This window comes from Scophthalmus maximus, chromosome 6 (genome assembly GCF_022379125.1).
Source record: "Scophthalmus maximus strain ysfricsl-2021 chromosome 6, ASM2237912v1, whole genome shotgun sequence".
Classification (NCBI taxonomy): Eukaryota; Metazoa; Chordata; class Actinopteri; order Pleuronectiformes; family Scophthalmidae; genus Scophthalmus; species Scophthalmus maximus.
The window spans coordinates 19,011,258-19,028,652 of record NC_061520.1 but is presented as its reverse complement, the minus strand read 5'-3'; the positions used below and the strand labels follow the sequence as shown (position 1 = coordinate 19,028,652).

General features: G+C 44.4%; 2 protein-coding genes across 4 annotated transcripts in view; both read left to right on the top strand.

Annotated features, from left to right (window-relative positions):
- LOC118309720 (A disintegrin and metalloproteinase with thrombospondin motifs 9-like) overlaps nucleotides 1-4,406 on the top strand; it is a 43,993-nt gene extending 39,587 nt beyond the window's left edge. For 2 of the 3 annotated variants that reach the window (XM_035632135.2, XM_035632133.2), the window contains 3 exons: nucleotides 317-421; nucleotides 1,263-1,371; nucleotides 1,877-4,406. In XM_035632135.2, coding sequence (XP_035488028.2) covers nucleotides 317-421; nucleotides 1,263-1,358 — 201 coding nt within the window. In that variant the 3' untranslated portion in view covers nucleotides 1,359-1,371; nucleotides 1,877-4,406. The remainder of the gene's footprint in view (nucleotides 1-316; nucleotides 422-1,262; nucleotides 1,372-1,876) is intronic. The other variant, XR_004793572.2, reaches the window with a different exon arrangement.
- Nucleotides 4,407-8,436: 4,030 nt separating this feature from the next.
- The window catches only part of prickle2b (prickle homolog 2b), an 85,247-nt gene continuing 76,288 nt past the window's right edge, over nucleotides 8,437-17,395 (top strand). Inside the window, exons 1-2 of the mRNA XM_035632064.2 lie at nucleotides 8,437-8,593; nucleotides 8,875-8,960. Of these exons, the coding sequence (XP_035487957.2) occupies nucleotides 8,552-8,593; nucleotides 8,875-8,960 (128 nt within the window). The 5' untranslated portion in view covers nucleotides 8,437-8,551. The remainder of the gene's footprint in view (nucleotides 8,594-8,874; nucleotides 8,961-17,395) is intronic.

Genomic DNA, 17,395 nt, shown 5'->3' with positions numbered 1-17,395 from the left:
CAATATTTATGATATGTTTTTTTACCGTGTTTGCATTCCTTATCTACCCTTTTAAAGAGCATTATCTCTAATGAATTTCATTATTTGCTATAGCTTTGTGTTGATTTCCACTCAGTTTGCTCTCACGGTGCCTTGAAAACCACCTATTCGCTTCCTGCCGTTCCTGTAATGCTTTGCCGTTCTTGCTGCCGCTCGTGTTTATTCAGACCCTCGATATTCTCTTCATCAAAACGCTGACATAGTCATTGTTAATGCCTCTTTAAATACATCTGGACTCTTTTTTTTCCTTCCCCTGTCTCGTTCCCTCTTGTGTCAGGGTCAATTCAGGATCAACCTCTCAGGAACAGGTTTACAGGTGGCCGAGGACACCTCGTGGATCTCACGGGGCAATTATGCAGTGGCTGATGTACGGAAATCACAGGTACGAGCGCCTCGTGCCGTGTGTGCGCTGAGAAAACTTTTGCTGCTGCCTCTTCTGTTCCATCCCTCCCTCCACTCTTTCTCCTCTCTGCATGACCTCTCGACCTCAGAGCTCCTGGTGGGCATACTCCCAAGTGAGCTCTGTATTCCCAGCTCCTCTCCTCCTCTTAAACTTTTCTGAGAAGGGACCTTTTTTGGGCAGTTGCACCCTCAAGTGGCGCCCGCCCCGCTTCAACCCCCTGCTTTTGAAATGGAGATCAGGCTGGAGAGTGCTTTTTGGCAAGGTGGAGCCAGCCCACTCTGGGCTCTCCAGACTGTTTAAATAAAGCCAGGTTGTGACAGTGGGGTGCGGAGAGCACCACGGAGGAGATCAGACAAACCGCTCAGTGCGCGCTGTCGCTTTCATGTCCTGGGATCCAGCTCCCCGGGTGTCCGTCTCGTGCAATTTCCTTTTTCTTTCAAGATGTTTGTGTGCAACTGCCCATTATTGCTGCAATGCAAATTGTGCAAGTGAAGCGCTGGCGATGAACAATGTTGTATTTCACCGCTTGCTGCTGTTGAGTGATGAGCCAATTCACAGCTGATGTCAACCTGCCCGATGAGCGTCAGTCTTGGTGTGACTCTTTAAAAAGGCAAAACAAACGTGCCCAGATAACTGGTGATGTTGTCGACTACGTGAAGCAGCACAACCCAGTCCTGCACTGTCGGGGCTTTTTTTCTTCACAGGACAAAGAGAAAACTCACAATATCACCACTACACCATTAGAAAACGTACTAATGTTCTCGTAAGGCACAACAGCATCATTTCATGGAACTCTTGTGATTCCCTCTTGTGTCCACAGGATGGCAGCAGAGTGTCAGGAATCTGTGGAGGCTACTGTGGCAAATGTACACCGTCCTCTGGCTCCAGTCTGCCAGTAACAGTGGAATTGACCTAACACTGTCGAAAAGGTTGTATTCTTAATATACAATTGCAATGCGCGATTCAAACGGAGGCAGGACTTTAGCCCCATCACCCGAATTCAAAACACGTGACTGAAACCAGCTGTAACTTCCAAAATGACGACACCTTTTTCAGGTTTACACAACCTAACAACTAAATTTGTGTCAGAAATTATGTTATCAATACTTTTGATGCTCATAGATAATAGTTTACATCAGTAATGTTTACAAATATCAGAATGCAATTAGGCTTATAATTTAAGTTGACAAAAAAATGACAATTTTGGTTATCTATAAGAAAGTTAAAAATTACTGATTGGGTCTTTCCCGGAGGCAGCTGTCACCTGAATATCAATTTTTTCATATTGTAAGAAAATGTACAACAATCTGCCTTTCTGTTCACTGTATACAAAGTTTTCCTTTGTCCAGTCTCTTTGTTTCTGTGCAAGTTCATGATCTTTTGAAGCGAAACTGGCTACGTGTTAAAGTTGTTTGCATCATCTTTTTTTCTCAGCATTTACTCCCATTCATCTCAGCAGTCGTCGTGCGATGCTCGTCGTGTCAACGCATCCCTCCTCTCTGGTGCTACAGTCAACTTAGAGCTCAAAGCCGTCCTCCACATGACCTCTTTTTACACCCATGTGTGTATACTGTAAATTAATCTGCTGTAAGTACTGTACATAGCAGGGTAAAAATGTTCTATTTATTGTACTCTTCATTTATTTTTGTATTCTAATGTGTAATTTGAAAGTTCTGTTGTCAGTAGTGAACAGTTGCCATTTAGCTGATTGTTTTTTGGGGGGTTTTTTTGCCATAATGTGCCTTCCATGTTGGATATTTGCCAGTTGGACTTTGTTGTACTGTCGTTACTCCACAGTGCATGTGTTATAGCCATATGTTACTCTTTGGACCAATATAATAAGTTGTGTTTGATGTAATGATGTTACAGTGGTATTGTTCCTATTGTTTATGTGCAGCAAGTTGTTTCTAATCAGTGGGTCTTTTTTTTTATTGATCAATTCGAGACTTCTGGACACATGCACAGGGTCTAGAATCCTGGACTTTGTTCTAGCAAGCAGCTCTTTTGAAATTACTTTTTTCTATTTTATTTCAAATCTTTGAATGTATAACTTAGTCAAATGTCACCAGTCCAGAGATCCTTCCAGTAGCAAGTGGCCTTTCATAAGCTGTGAGCAAATTCACCCAGCCTTTGGTCCACTTGGTGCCTACAGTCGCCGGTGCGGCCTGCTCGCTTCCCATCCCAGCCCAGTGAACTTCTGACGCGTTGTGTTTGCGGCCGATCATGCTCTAACCCAGGTTTCCAAAACACCGGATTGTGTCCGGGCTGCACCGTCCGGCTGTTCACTGCAGCTGCAGATCCGTGTCCCGTCAGATAGGCAGAGAGGAGCGCGCAGGCTTGGGAACTGTAGCACATTCTCATCAAGGGGGGCGTACCAGGGTCAGCTGCGACAATAACACACAGCAGGGAAAAGCCAGGTGTCGCTGCCACGACACCAACACCAGCGTTCATAAAACGCAGCCATATTCAGACTGTAATTTCACATTTATTTGATGTGGGAGAAGTCACTCTGGGTATAAAGACGATTCCTTTTCTTTTTTAGTTAGTAGAAATTACTTGTGAGTTCGATGATATGCATCCTGAAGTATTTTGGTACATGTTATGAAGATCTTGAGTTCAGGGCAGTAGGAAGACACTGTGTGTGTGTGTGTGTGTCCGTGTGTGCTCATGCAATGGGTTGTCTCAGATCCAGGGTGGAGGTTTATTCATTCACAAACACACTGAGGCATAACAAATAGATGCACACACACACGCACACACACACACACATCACTGGCTCACGAGGAGAAGGTTGTAGGTTAAAAGAACCGCCGAGTGTATGCCGCCAGACATCGGAGAGACCAGAATTCCTCTGTGTATCTCTCAGGTACATGTAGCGTGCAGTGACCGGCGAGAGCCATTAGCCTTGCAGCTTTTCACCGAGCAGGCAGGTTAAAAACTTATCAGGAGCAGCTTGAAAGAGACTTTGCCTCAGGCCGCTAGAAAATTCCAGTAGACACTCCGAAATATAACGAACGGGACGGGCCCCGGAGACACCTCTCCAGCTGCTGAGCTCACAGGCCCCGCAGCACGACTTCTGTCCAGATGCTGTTGCCTCGTGTACCTCACATTTTTCTCTTCCATCTTTTTAAAAAAAAAAAGATCTTTCCAAACTGTTCATATTAATAAGCTCCCGTTTAGAGCAATCTGACTTGTTCTTTGTGACAATATCAGGGTTTTTTGTTTTGTTTTTTCAATTTTGTGTATGTCAGTTTTTGCATCTCATTAATCAGTGCTATGCAGTTTTTTAAACACACGAGAAGAACTTATTCTTCACCTTCTTTAAGCCTTAGTCAGAGTAGGCATGTAGGATGCATTTCATATGAATGTACCCACATGAAGCCATATGTGCTTTTATAAGCCTTTTTGTTTGGTGCTCTTTCAGTGCCATGTGTGATAATGTGCCGGCTTCAGCCAAAGGGAACTACACCAGTATGAAATGATGTCCAAAAGCACGGGGAGGTCAACATTTTGTGTCTTTACTTAGAACCACAAATGAAAAGTGCACTTGTCAGAATCTAGTTCAGTCCACAGAGTTCTCAGGTGTCATACAGTAAATGAAGGGATTATGATGATATTTATGTGTATTTAACGTATTTGTCACATGCTTATCAGGTCACTGAATGTGTATCAACGAAGTTTCACTATCTAAACTGTCATTTTATATGCAATATTTATTTTAATTTTTGTTTTTCATGTGAATGTACATAGGCATTAATGATTATGAATAACCGTGCAGTATTGCCATTCAATGAACCGTCTGGCAACACATTATCTGTTTTGTGAATACATGTATTTATATGTTTGTAATATCTGCATCAATGGTATTAACAGATTTTGGTGCTGCCATTATGAGAAGCATGATTTATGATCTGATGAGGCAATGATAAGAAGGAAATAAAATGCCTGTCTGCTTCTCACACTATGATATAACTTTAGCTCCAGTTTGTCCTTGACGTATCAGTCAACATTAATAGTGGCTGTAAAAATAATGAATATACGATAGTCTGGTTTAATGTTCAAACCCTAATGTCCTCGCTCTATAATGCCTCTGCGTGATTATGATTACCATAACCCACCATCATAACAGTCTGGCTCGTGACCTGACAGATGTGTTTCATGGAACTAATCTCTAGTCTCGTAATAGTGAATTATCAGGCCGTCTCCTGGTATAACACCACTGCTCCTCCAGCATAACTCACCGCTGAGCAGATTTTCAGCAGGGAAAGTTTGTTGTTGTTGGCAGACTGATGACGTTGTCCCGAACCGTTGGAAGCGACAGTGCATGTAGCTCTGACTGACGCGCTTACGTGATCAGTCTTCCATGTTGTTTTTTTATCATCTCAGGTGAGCCGCAGATAGCAATATGAGCCAAAGAGTCATGTAGGGACTGACTCGAATGTCTGTCAACATTTGGAGTTTCACCGGGGGAAACGCACAGGTGTGAAAAGGAAAGCGAGGAAAGGAGGGTTGGCGAGGCAGGAGCTTTCGACAGCTCCAGGGAGCTTGTCTGAACCTCAGGATGTGATTCAGAATGAGATTTGCCCAAGAAAAATCCCAGGGGTCAGTTTGTGGAAGAACTCTCTCTTTTTCCTTTAACTCGGGTGAAAAAACTGCGAGATATCTGCATTATTGAGTTGCCAAATGAGAGCAGAATGGCAACAGGTTGGAATTACATCAGATATACCTGAAAAAAAAAAGAAAAGAAAGAAAGACAGACATACAGGACATCGTCGTTCCCCGATGTGGCCACAATGTGATCTAGAGAGCTTTGCCTCACTGCTCATGAAAAGCTGCATCACTCTTAAATGTTCTGATGAATTCCTCCAAGCGTACTGAATATAGGTTTAAAGTACAAAAGCAAGTCACTTGTAGCAGTAAGACTGGATCGACCTTTCACACACCAGGGTTTCAGCCGCAGAATGCATTCAGAAAACTCTTCAGCGATTCTATTCCACAAGCAGACGTTCAGTTGCTCAGAAGATTAAAATCTTTGTGGCCTTTATCTGCTTCCACACGCAGGCATGGATTTGGAGCTTGACACATTTGCACACATGTATTAATGTATACATATGTCATACAACAGCCATGCAAGACCCCAACCGGTACTGTTATTGCCGACTGAAGAACAGGGAGGCGGCTACTCTACCTGTGTTTGGGTGTGTGTATGAAGGCGACAGAGACGGTTGGGTGTGGACTGAGATCAGCGAATATTTGACACCACTCCTCCAAACAATAGCGCTGCAAACTGAAGACAGGGGATATCAGATGTTTCCACTGTGAGGAAAATGATGAATACAGATTTTTTGTGATGGATACCGCAAACAAACATACGCACGCACTAATGCAGACCAACTGCGGTCCACCTCTGTGCGTGTCTGGATTCCGGTGAGCACAGTGCGCCTGGTCTTTCCCACAAGGATTAGACCGGTGATCTGAGTAGCTGTAGGCTTCGGGCTGTACTAGATGTTCCCCACACTTCTGAACGTCATGCCCACCGCCTTGCAAGCAACTGCTCACTGAACCAGAAGGCAGCCCCGACAGACTTCTGCGAGTCAAAAGGTCACCGGCAAGATATCCAAGATAATGTGACGTAAATGTATGCAGGATTAGAAAATCCTGGGGGTTTTTTTCCCCCTCCAGCGAAAAAACAACACCAAAAAAACCCTAAATCAGATCATTACACTAACACTCACAGTTGACTGGGACATCCAACCCAAAACTGAGCTTTTTTTCGTGGCTCCCAGCTATTTTTTTGCTTTTTCTTCTAGGAACAGCACACAAGCTGTGTTTGATTCTGCCAACAGTGTTTAGACACTTAACTTCAGACTTAATGAATGCAGTTTTAAGTCATGTGTCCCCAGAGCCAGCTCCCCTTACCATCATTATCATCAGCATTCCTCCAGGTAATCTGGGTTAACTTTGAACTGGGGCTCAGCAGTGAGTCAGCCTCCGGCTCGCGTGCATACACAAATAGTTTGGGTGCCCAGATACAGTTTGTGTTTATCGGGGTGTGGAAAAGGGATTTTCGATGCATTTTTCCCTCTCTTTTTTTTTTTTGCGTACAGAGTGCTGATGCCTAACGAGAATGTGGTTGCTTTTCCTTTATCCACCAGTGCAACTCGAGTGTCTCAAGGTTGCCCGTCTGTCCTTGAGACGAGGCACAGTCCTTCTCACAGGCTCCCTGCGTCAGTAAAGCGCAGGATAATTTTGCTCTGGCACAGCAGCACCTGCTCCGCTGCCCCTCGCTCTCTCTCTCTCACTGCAGACTATGGGGATAGAAGACGAGCGAGCACATCTGAATGTCCTGCATGTAACAACTCTTTAGAGCAGAGAGTAGAGAAAAATTGCAGAACACTGAACACATTCCCATTGTACTTATGAATTGACTTGTATACATTTCAGAAGCTATTCTACTATTACAAGTGCGACCACTAAAACAACCACTACTTCTACTTCTGATATACAAACTATAACTAATATAAATCAATGACAAATGAATAAAAATGAATGACGTTTGCCACCAAAACATATTGTGCATAGGGCTTAAAAGTTCAGGCTTGCCATATCCAGTCCATGAAAAGACAAAAACCAACAGTGCATTAGTCCATGTTTTAATATTTCCCTACACTGTCTGTGGCTCCTAGCCCAACACAACCCATTCTTTTCTACCGAGGATGTAAATCTCAAGTCACACAATACAGTATTTTTCATTTTTAGAGGCTAAAACAAGGCATTCTTGCTAACATTAATCAAACGGTGGTGAGTATTTATGGCAGCAGCATGTGTGACTCAAAATTAAATTACATTAGCCATGTACATGTGACCCACGGTGCAACAGCGTGGCTGTGTTTTTAATAGCGTTTGGACAACAGAGAAGCTCTATGACACGCAGGAGTTTAGTTTGCAAAGTTGAATATACTATACCGAAATCCCAAGGTACAGTTTAACCACACATATTGTTATGACCCACCCGGCACGGTTCAAACTTTTGTAGTTACTCAGAAACCTTCACATTCAAAGCAGGAGAGTGGGTTTTCCATAGGCAGCTATGACATCCATGCAAACGTAGAGCCACTGCATTTAAAACGGATAAGATAACAGTCTGTGTCCAATAGAGAGACATCTAAAATACCCTCCACATTTGTGCACTGCATTGCCCTGAAAGCCCGAGAGGCTGGCAGAGCTGCACAATGGGTACAGAATAAATCCTTGGAGAGACTGTGTGTCAAGATGTAATAATTATAGTATAAGAACATCTCGGGTAAAGTGTTGCTCTGAGTCAGAGCGCTCTCTCGTCGATGCGAGAAAGGCCTTTTCTCTGGTGATGAATAGTGTGCTCTTTCTGGAGAGAGCCAACACTGTCTGACCGCGGGGAACTTAAACACCCTGGTAGATTTTGTGTGTGTGAGAGGGGACGGAGGTGAGGAATCAATCTTTTCTGAACAATCAAGAGACGCTCAAAGAAAAATGTAGGTGCAGAGGAGTGATGGCATGAATGTCTCTCTGCTGTGAGTGGGAACCGAGGAGAGAAGACTCTGTGTTGCCCGAGTCAAGGTAGTATATTATGTCATGCTTTGAAAAATGTTTCTAAAGTATTCGGAAAAAAAACATTTTCCAACAGTTAGAAAAAGAATATATTGCAATTCATAGTGAAAGTAAGAAGAGAACAGGAAGGAAATTTACTTCCACAATTATTACAGGGGCTGTTATCTGTCTTTGTCCTCAGACTGGACGCCAGAACTCGTCCACACTGTCATTTACCACTGCATCACTGCTTTTTATCCAAGCTTAATTATAGTTTTTTCCCTCTTTGAATGTTCTTTTTTCTTTCTAGTTTTCCATTGGCTGTGAGGAAAACAGGGTGGAGCTGCTATCCGGAAAGCACAGCTCCATTCATTAATAGAGGAAGTTAATGGGATGGGGCAGTAGTCGGGGCGCCGTGCGTTTGGAAAAAAGGTTGTTTTTTTTTCTTTAGCGAAAGCGCACCTTCATGTCCGGTTCCATCCTCGTCTCCGGTTGTGTCGACAGTTGACGGTCCTGCTTTTGCTGCCCCTGGATCAGCTTGTCATGTTCAGTCGAAGCTCTAAGAGGAGAAACTTCAGCAGATCGGTAGGTTGACAAGACAACGTTGGTCGTTTGATGGTTGCCATTGCTCGTGCGTCGTCGTGTTTTTTGCGCGTCAAAATCAAACATTACGCGCGCGACTTATTCGCAGTTGTTGTGAAGTTTTTCCTCTGTTCTGCTCAGACCTGTTGCCAAGATCATCGGGTCTGTTATGATGCACTGGCACAAGCCTCAGTAGCCACATGATCACTGTTTCAAGCTTGTGGACTAAACCATGTTTTAGTTTCCAGTGTTCAACATCACCCTCTGTTTGTGTTTGTCCCAAGCGGAGCCCTGCGGATGAGCCACAGAGAGGACAGCCCTGCATCACCTGTGGAGAGAAGTGTCCTGGCTTTGCCCTGCACTCATGGAGGTAGTCACACGGCATCGCTTTGACCACATGATCCAAAACCCACACAGTCGCCCCTCTCTGCCGATGGAGCCAACACTGTGGTGTGATGCCGATTTTACATGTTCACACATCTCTGAATTCATTCACGGTGACGGCTGAAAGTAGCCAATGAATATTTGCTTCCTTGTGTTCGCGGCATGTAACCAGCTGATCAAGCCACCAGAGATTGGGCAAAAAGAATCATTCTGCATGGTTATATACGGTGTAATGTGTAAAAGCATCTGTAGGTTTTCCTTCTTCAAGTAGAACAAGCATTCAGGAGGAAACCATCCAGACCCTTGGTATGTTGAAAAGAATCAGTCATGCATTCTACTGTGAAGGAACCATTGTTCTGCCCCCTGTGTGCTCTAAGATAATAGTTTTTACTGTAAAGACCTTAAATACAGCGGGGACGGTTCGCGCCTGAGGCCCCTGCACTCGGCACAGTCACAACTGGCAGGACGTAAACTCGCCTGTGCTGCGAAACAAACTGTATATTGTGAGAAGACGTGTTCCCCGCTATGAAGCACAGGTGGTTTGGGTTAGTGTGTGAAAGAGTGTGACCAATGTGTGCAACTCTGTTTGAGGAATGCAATGCACAAAGTGTCAAAGTAAGTGCTGGTTTATTAGTATCAGCTGATACTCACCAATCACTCGGTAACAAAGTCACACTATTAGCAGAATTGAATTAGTGGAGGTGTTGTGAGCTGTATCGCTCGCGTCTTTTTCACCGTTCAGTGGCGGCTGAAGCTCGGTTTGTGGAAACAACAAAAACTCTGAGGCACATCATGTACCGATTACAAATCCCACATTGTAATCGTGCAACACAATAAGCTACTCGACTTTGTCCATAGAGGATTAGTTGGGGAGGAAAAGTCCAAAATGAAATCCTCAACCAAACAGTGTAAATAAAATTGAACTGTTTAATTCTTAATTCAGTTTTAATTCTATTTACAACTGCACCGCGTGTGAGGGAGTGACTTTACTCTGTGCTACCACACCATCAATTATTCCTTTTTACCAGTTTTTCCTCAAACGCATTAAACTGCAGCATTTTGGCAGAAAAGGAAGAAAAAAAAGTCAGAAAGAACACTAACATGTTAGAGCCAGCTTATTATCTCTATGTTTTCTCTTCTAATATTGGTCCACAACAGAAGGGGAGGGCTTGTACCGTAAAGGCCATTCTGTTTCCTTTGCTGTAAAGTAAACTAGTACATGGGGCAACCGCGGACTCAGGAATGTGGCCTTTATTGCCTCGCCTTTGCAGTCTCACAATAAAAAGTAAACTTTTACCCGTCCGCCAAACTAGGATAAAACGTTGTCAGTGGACACGGAGTAAAAGGAGCCTGACTTTGTGTGCGGAGGCAAACGGCTGTTTTACTGCTCCAACCAGTCTTTGTTCCCAAGGAGAAACACTCACAAAGAATTTCCTGCTTCTTTCTCGGCCAGAAATAAAAGTGTTTTCATGCTTATTTTACAGGGCATGTTAGTATCGGGGGTTTTTTTTTTTGGGAGGTGGTGGGCTTGGAAGGGATCCTGAGGTCAGCGATATACCTGTGGTCAAATACCAGATGCCTTTTGTCTTTTTCCCATTTTGCCTAAGCAAAAAAAACAACAGTTTCAAATAGATTTTGGTTTGCTGGTGTAAATATATCGAGTCATTATGGTGCATGTGGATTTCTTCGTTCGCAAACTCACTTGCACTCTACCAGGCACGATTAATCTTTTGTTTCTTCCGAACTTGGGTATTGAAACTGTGCTTCACCAAATTCACAGCAGAATGCTGGCGGAGTGGCTCTATGGGGGCAGCAATGTCCATGTGCTGATTGATTACTTTGGTCCAGACTGAAATATCTCAACAACTGTTTGATGGGTTGCCATAACATTTTTGATGTATTACCCCCCACCCATTCTGCTAATTAGCAACTGTTAGCATCCTAACACACTAAACAAAGATGGTGACCGTGGTAGGCTAGGCATTATACACCAGCATGTTAGCTTTGACATTGACATTGTCAGCATTTAGCTCAAAGCACCGCTGTGCCTACTGCAAGTACAGACCAACAGAGCTGCTAAGCACGACTCATGACACTCTTGTCCCCTCACCACTGAGGCAAATTTAGTTTAATTTCCTTTCTCCAATTGTTTCATTCAAAAAGACCTTACCAAGTGTCTTGCAAGACTAAAGCAAAAAATAAAAAAAATACAATTCTGAAAATAAACGAGCACGATTTTGTGATTCCTGTTGTGACATATTTTCTTTTTCCACTTTGAGTGGCAGTGTGATTTGTAACTATGTTTCATACCCCCATGTGATGGTAGGCATGTTCATCTGGGAATAGAGCTCTATTGTATATGTTGCAGTGAATGGGGCATGACTACATGATACACACAATACCATTCGCTGAACTTTCAACATGCTTTTGTCGTAGAATTCACTAAAATATTGATGATTCACTCCATTTTCAGTAGATGAATATGTATACAGTACTGGCACTGCTTTTCCCCCTCCCCTTTATCTTCCATACTACCTCTCTAGGAGATGTTTCAACTCAGCTAAGCTCCTGGGGGGGGGGGGGGGACTGGTCTTTTATACTAAGTTGACTGAGGGTGTTGAAGCATTTCCCATTCAGAGTGAAGAGAGGAGCCAGTCTTGTGTTGGGTATTTGAAATCACCCAGGCCTACCAAAACATTACCCGCGAGAATTTCCTCATGGAGTTTCCTTGACTCAAATGTGAGTGATAAACCCATGAGTGTGCGCAAACTTCAAAATCCAAAGAAGTATATTTAAAGAAAGGTATTTCCTCATGACGTAAGAACGCGACTACATTAACCGGTAACTGTATTCAGGACTCTATACATTTGCTATAGTGTGGTGTCTTGCATGCATCTGGACGGTCGACCTTGAGCCACTAAGCTGTGGAAATGTGCCTGGCATGACTAGCTTGGTTAAAAGCCTGGCAGGAGGCCCAGGACAGGGTTCTTTCTTCGCTCATCTTGAGACCTGAGGTGGAGTAGTACAGGGCTTGCTTTGCTCACCCTGTTGCCTCTGCAGCCTCAGTGTTGGTAGAAAACAGACGGATGAGAGAGGAGTTTCTGTTTACCTGGCATGATTGTGTGTCAGTGTGCCTGTGTAACCCAGTAAGCTGAGTTGACTGCTGTGTGCACTGCAGGTTAGGCATGGGAGTAGATTCTCCTTGCACAACATGCTCCTTCTTAATTATTAATGCTTGCCTTTGGCTTGATTGATTTTCCTTGTGCTAATGAGCCTCATTACAAGGCTTATTAACAAGTGCCCTGAGTGGGAATGCACTGTCTGATCCTGATCATATGACCCTCCTCTGCATGATGCATGTGCGTTTTAGGGGTGCGCTTAAATAGGTTACACTTGACATGTTGGGGTAGGGCTAGGTAGATCAGTCCAGACATGCATCAGACTACAGAGGAGGATTTATGTCACGAGATCTTTCCATTTGCTATTCATTTCCTACGGCCAAGAGTGCATCGTAAATTAATTTAATGCAGCAGGTTCAGTTCAGGTTTTGCCAGAGCTGGACAAAGCCGGCCCTTGTGCTCAGCACGGCCTTTGCTGAAACTGTAGCTGGCTTAAGTCAGTGGTGAGGGGGAAGAATAGGAGGATGGTTGCAGGAGAACAAGAAGGATCGGGGTTGAGTTTTAACCCGGCCCTGAATGGCTTGCTGACGTCTGTCCCCTCGGTAACCCAGTCTGATCTGCATAACACAGGCCGGCCCGGCTATTCATTGTGTTAACAAGACGGCCTGGCAAATAAAACTGTCAGGGCGACCAGGCATATGAATGGGTGCTGGCTATTTTGGCAGAGAAGAAGAAGACTTGAGGTGAGGGTGGAGAAAGAAAGAAGAAGCCATCGGTGGTCAGTGCACACAATAGATACTCTCGCAGATTTATCACTGAAGCTGTGTCTGGGTATTGGCATGGAGATAGTAAGCCTCCTCCCTTCGCAGTATCCAGGGATGAAAACACTCCGTGTCCTGCTGACCTTCTCCTTCCCTCAGCTTTTGCAGCACTCTCGTGGGTCAGGAGGCCAAGTGACGTCACAAAGAAGTCAGATATTTACCTTGTGTTTCAAGTTTTCTCTTCAAATATTACAAACTATTCCAGATTACAGATTTTCCATGAGTTATTTGTTTTCACAGTAACAATCATGTGTGGTCTGATCAGATGGAACGACCCTAATATTCATACATCAGTCCCGTAGTTGTCGATCATTATCGCTGTGTTTCCTTCCATCCTGTTACCAACTCTAATCCATCACTTGTATCCAGTGATGAAACATCACGTTGGTTTCTCTCCCCTCTTTATAAAGATGCTAATCGCGTTGCCGAAATTGAAATTGATGATGGAGTAAATGAGCGCCCTCTCTCCAGTTCTTCTTGGAGAATCTGTTTTTTCCCCCTCTACACCTGGAGCTCCTCCGCCATCTTTTGGCAACAGGCGTCCTCCTCAGCTGTCGGGTTTTGGACCAGGGGCAGGTTCTGTGACACCTGGTCTCTGTGAGACTTGATTTCCATGTCAAGGTCACACTGAAGGTCCTTGGTCTGCCGTGTATCCGTCATGTCGTCAGTTTCATCCCAAGAGCTCAGACAAAGTGTGTTCTGGCTAATGTCTTGCAGACAGCCTTTCCTCCACCGATTCAGCCAGAGTGGCAGTCTGAGTGCCCTCTTTTGAGAGGTCATTTTTCCAACCTTTGACCTCTTAAGGGGTTTACATTTTTGGGGGGGGCATGGTATAGAATGTGGTTGGTGGAAGTTGGCGTTAAGTGACCTTCATGAGTAAAGTTTTAAGTCGCTGAGCAGATGTTGTTCACGATCAAAATCTGATATTCAGATGTAAACACAGGAGCTGGCCCACTCTCAACACTGTTTTGTCGCTGTCATTTAGAGTAAAATTTATTTTGAAAGGGTTATATTTTGACAGGGCCGCCGGGTCATGTGATAAATGAGAGAGGTTCACAGATAATGGAAAACCTGGGGATCTGTGAAGCCCTGAAATAAATCATAGTTTAACCTTTGGGTTCTCTGACAGTGTGGGGCTGAACGTGTCCCTTCCCATCGCTCTCATTTCGTCCTCGGCTGCTCATTTCCTTTCTCCTTCTCTCTAGCTCTTTGTCTCTTTCCCTTCTTCCTGTGTGCCCGCTCCCTCACCTCCTTCTACCCGAATCACGCCATTCTGCACAGAGATAAATAACAGGACAAAACGCAGCAATTGATTTGACTGTAATGATTCATCAGATAGGGTGAGGATTGTGCATGGCGGTCACGGCTGCGAGGATGGTCTTACCACTGAGGCCGGCAGAGATCCCGAGGAGCTCGTCGGTCAGCCGCCGAATTCCAATGAAACCCCAGCATCAAAATTCAACAGGGTGGATGATGTGACACAAAAACACTCATACGGGTCACAGAAAGGATCACGGCCAAATTCCTGCAGTATTCCTCATTTCTGAGTTTTAATGATGAGCACAGGTGAAGAAAGGTTTGTTGAAAGCGAGTGCACGGTTTTTCAGTGCAAAACGATACTCTGTGATTCCCAGATTCGATTTCATGTGGTAATCTGAATGTACGCTCAAGCTTTGACAACAACCCAATTTATTGCTCCTTCAGGCAGAATACTTTACACCTCTTCTGTTTGATTTGGTGCGACGGAGCTGCGTTGTGCATGGTGTTTTATTGGCTGGCTGTGTATTTGTAAAGCCTGTCAGGAGAGAGGAGAGGATCCCTGCTCGTCTGGTGTAGCTACAGCTTGTAATAATGATTGTATGACACCAGATGCTCTTGCCCGAGACAAAAAGAGATTGCGTATCCTGATATATTTGCATGTTCTTAGATGAGTAGTGCGATTCCAAAAAAAGAGGAACCGTGTCAACCTCACGACCAAAAGAAAGATGGATGTGTGAGAAGCGAGCCGTGTGAGACGACAGCAGGTAATGTCATCTCATCCACCAGGTGGGTTCTGGGTGTGTAACAGGAGACCCTGTGAGGTGTCGGGTTGCTGTAGTGCTCGGTGCTTGGATTTGCTTTTGTAATTTGCTGTAGCTCCTGTATCATTAGAGCTGCACGACATGTTCGACAGCCTACAGTATGCACCCCAGACGGCGGCGCCATATCGATCTATTGCCCAGGTTTATCATTCAGTTAACCCTCGGGTGAAACTAAACAGAGGGAAGTAATGATAATGTGTATTTTTGTGAGAAACAGCCCCTTGTGTTGTCCCTGAAAAACAGAAACAGAAAAAAAACCATGCGCAACAGCAGCAGGTACAGTAAGCCCACCCAGACTCTCCAGGCAAACTGCTTTTCTCTCCCAGATCGACTATGAATTTTCCAGAGACTTCTCTCCCAGCAACTTGTTGGAAAAAAGGGGCTAATTTAATGAATCTAATCAGATGATCATTTTCATGCAGTCAAAGGGCATGACTGTACTTAGGCAATTAATAGAGATTTATTGTTAAAGGACAGCTGTGTAAGCCTGGTTAATGCTGTCAGGCAGCTTGGGCATTAGAGTCAGTCTATTGCGATAGTCTGATCCACATCTTCAGTCTTTTCCCTCTCTTATCAAGGTCATCTCGGACAGGTGCTCATGCATTCGGCATGAGAGCGATAGGCATCAGATAAGTCCTTTTAGTCCCTCACAGAAAAGGGTATTTGAGTTTTTTTTAATATATTGTCTTTGGTGAAGATAAAACCCAACGGTGAGTGTCATTTGATCTCCCTCTTTTATGTCTATCTATGAAATCAACCCACTGTGTCTCACTTATTCAAAATCATTCAAACTTGCTTTTGGAAAATAAAGTGTTATTACAGGTCTCTACTGCATTTTAGTGATACAGGAAAGGAGTTTATCTGGCATGCTGAAAGGGGGAATTGAAGAGAAGAATGAAGTAAAAGTAGTTAAAAGTAGTGTCTATGTCTGTGAAGCAGAAGAAAAGCTACTCGACACACACACACACACACACACACACACACACACGATAAAGCTGTTAGAGATGAAACAATGAAAATCTGTGCTGAGCCATGCTTTAATGAAGGCTTAGTGTGCTAAGATGCCTTTGAACTGTCACTGGAAATAAAGGGAGGCGGGCTCACCGCTGTCATATGCACAGCGATTTCGCGTCCATCGAACTCAGGCCTACAATTCCGACCCGCCCTGCCCCGCTTTCAGAGACTTAATTCATGTCACCCTGACCCTTTTCTCTCTCCTGTTACGTTTCTCTTTGCACTTTTGTGCGGCTTCTGAGCTGAGCCACAGTAGCCGATATCATCACGACCTGTGACGCTGCAGAATCATTTTGCAACCTGTGCTTTCATTTACTGTCCCTCAGAGCCCATGTTGCAGTCACTGGTGAATCACACTATCGCCCGACCACCTCCTTTTCTATTTCTGTCGTCCAGCACGCACACATAGTGACTAAGATTCACATTATCACCGGTTCAAAGCAGTTTTCATTTCACGTTAGAACACACACACGAACACACACACGCATGCTCACCCTCGCGGTGTCCCACTAGGTGCACAAGCTCTCGGCAGCCGAACAGCTGCGTGCCAAAGCCCGGGGTCTCTTGAAAACACTTTGTGGATTAGGCTTTGTCTTGGGATTGTGAAAGCCTCTCTCATATCAAACTCTTGATTTCCTCTGGGGCCGTATGGACAAGTGGATTCGGCCTATAGCTCTGGAGATGATGCATGCTTGTCCTTCGGCAGCAGTGTTGGCGTCGAGTTGGAAGAGATGGACGTGGGGTCACAACCAGCGACTGTTTTCAGACACCAAGGTCTTCAACTTTTTTCAAAAAGTTCCAAACCTAAATATATTCAGTTTTTTATATAATTCAAAAGACAATCGCGGCTACAAGTCCATACCTCAAATGGTTGATCAGTTATCAGAATTGTTAGTGACAAATTCTCTTCTCAGGTAAATGACCTTTTCCTATGAAGGTGGGACCCATAGGAAAAGGATAGAATGATTGATGAATTCCACGTTGGTTTCCTTCATGCTTCCCTTTCTCATAAATCTGAGAGCATTCACTCTCATTGTGTCCTACCCTCTATGTTCCTCCACCTCCACTGCCTCCCTCCATCCATCCATGCATCTCCTCATCTAACCAGTTTAAAGACTGCCGGCACAGAGCAGCGAGGTTCAGGCAGTGCACCACTTCAAAGACCTCTTTGATTCTCTCCTCCACACGTTTTACCCCCCCCCCCCCCCCGTCCTCTCTGTCCAGCCACCTGTTCCCATCCGGTGTGTGTGTGTGTGTGTGTGTGTGTGGTGTGGGTGTGGGGGGGGTCCTTGATCAGAGCTGTACCAACATTGAGGTTAGAACACACAGTCCTTGTTGGATTATTATATGCTTGGAAGAATTTCTCACTGGTGATGATTTTGGAAA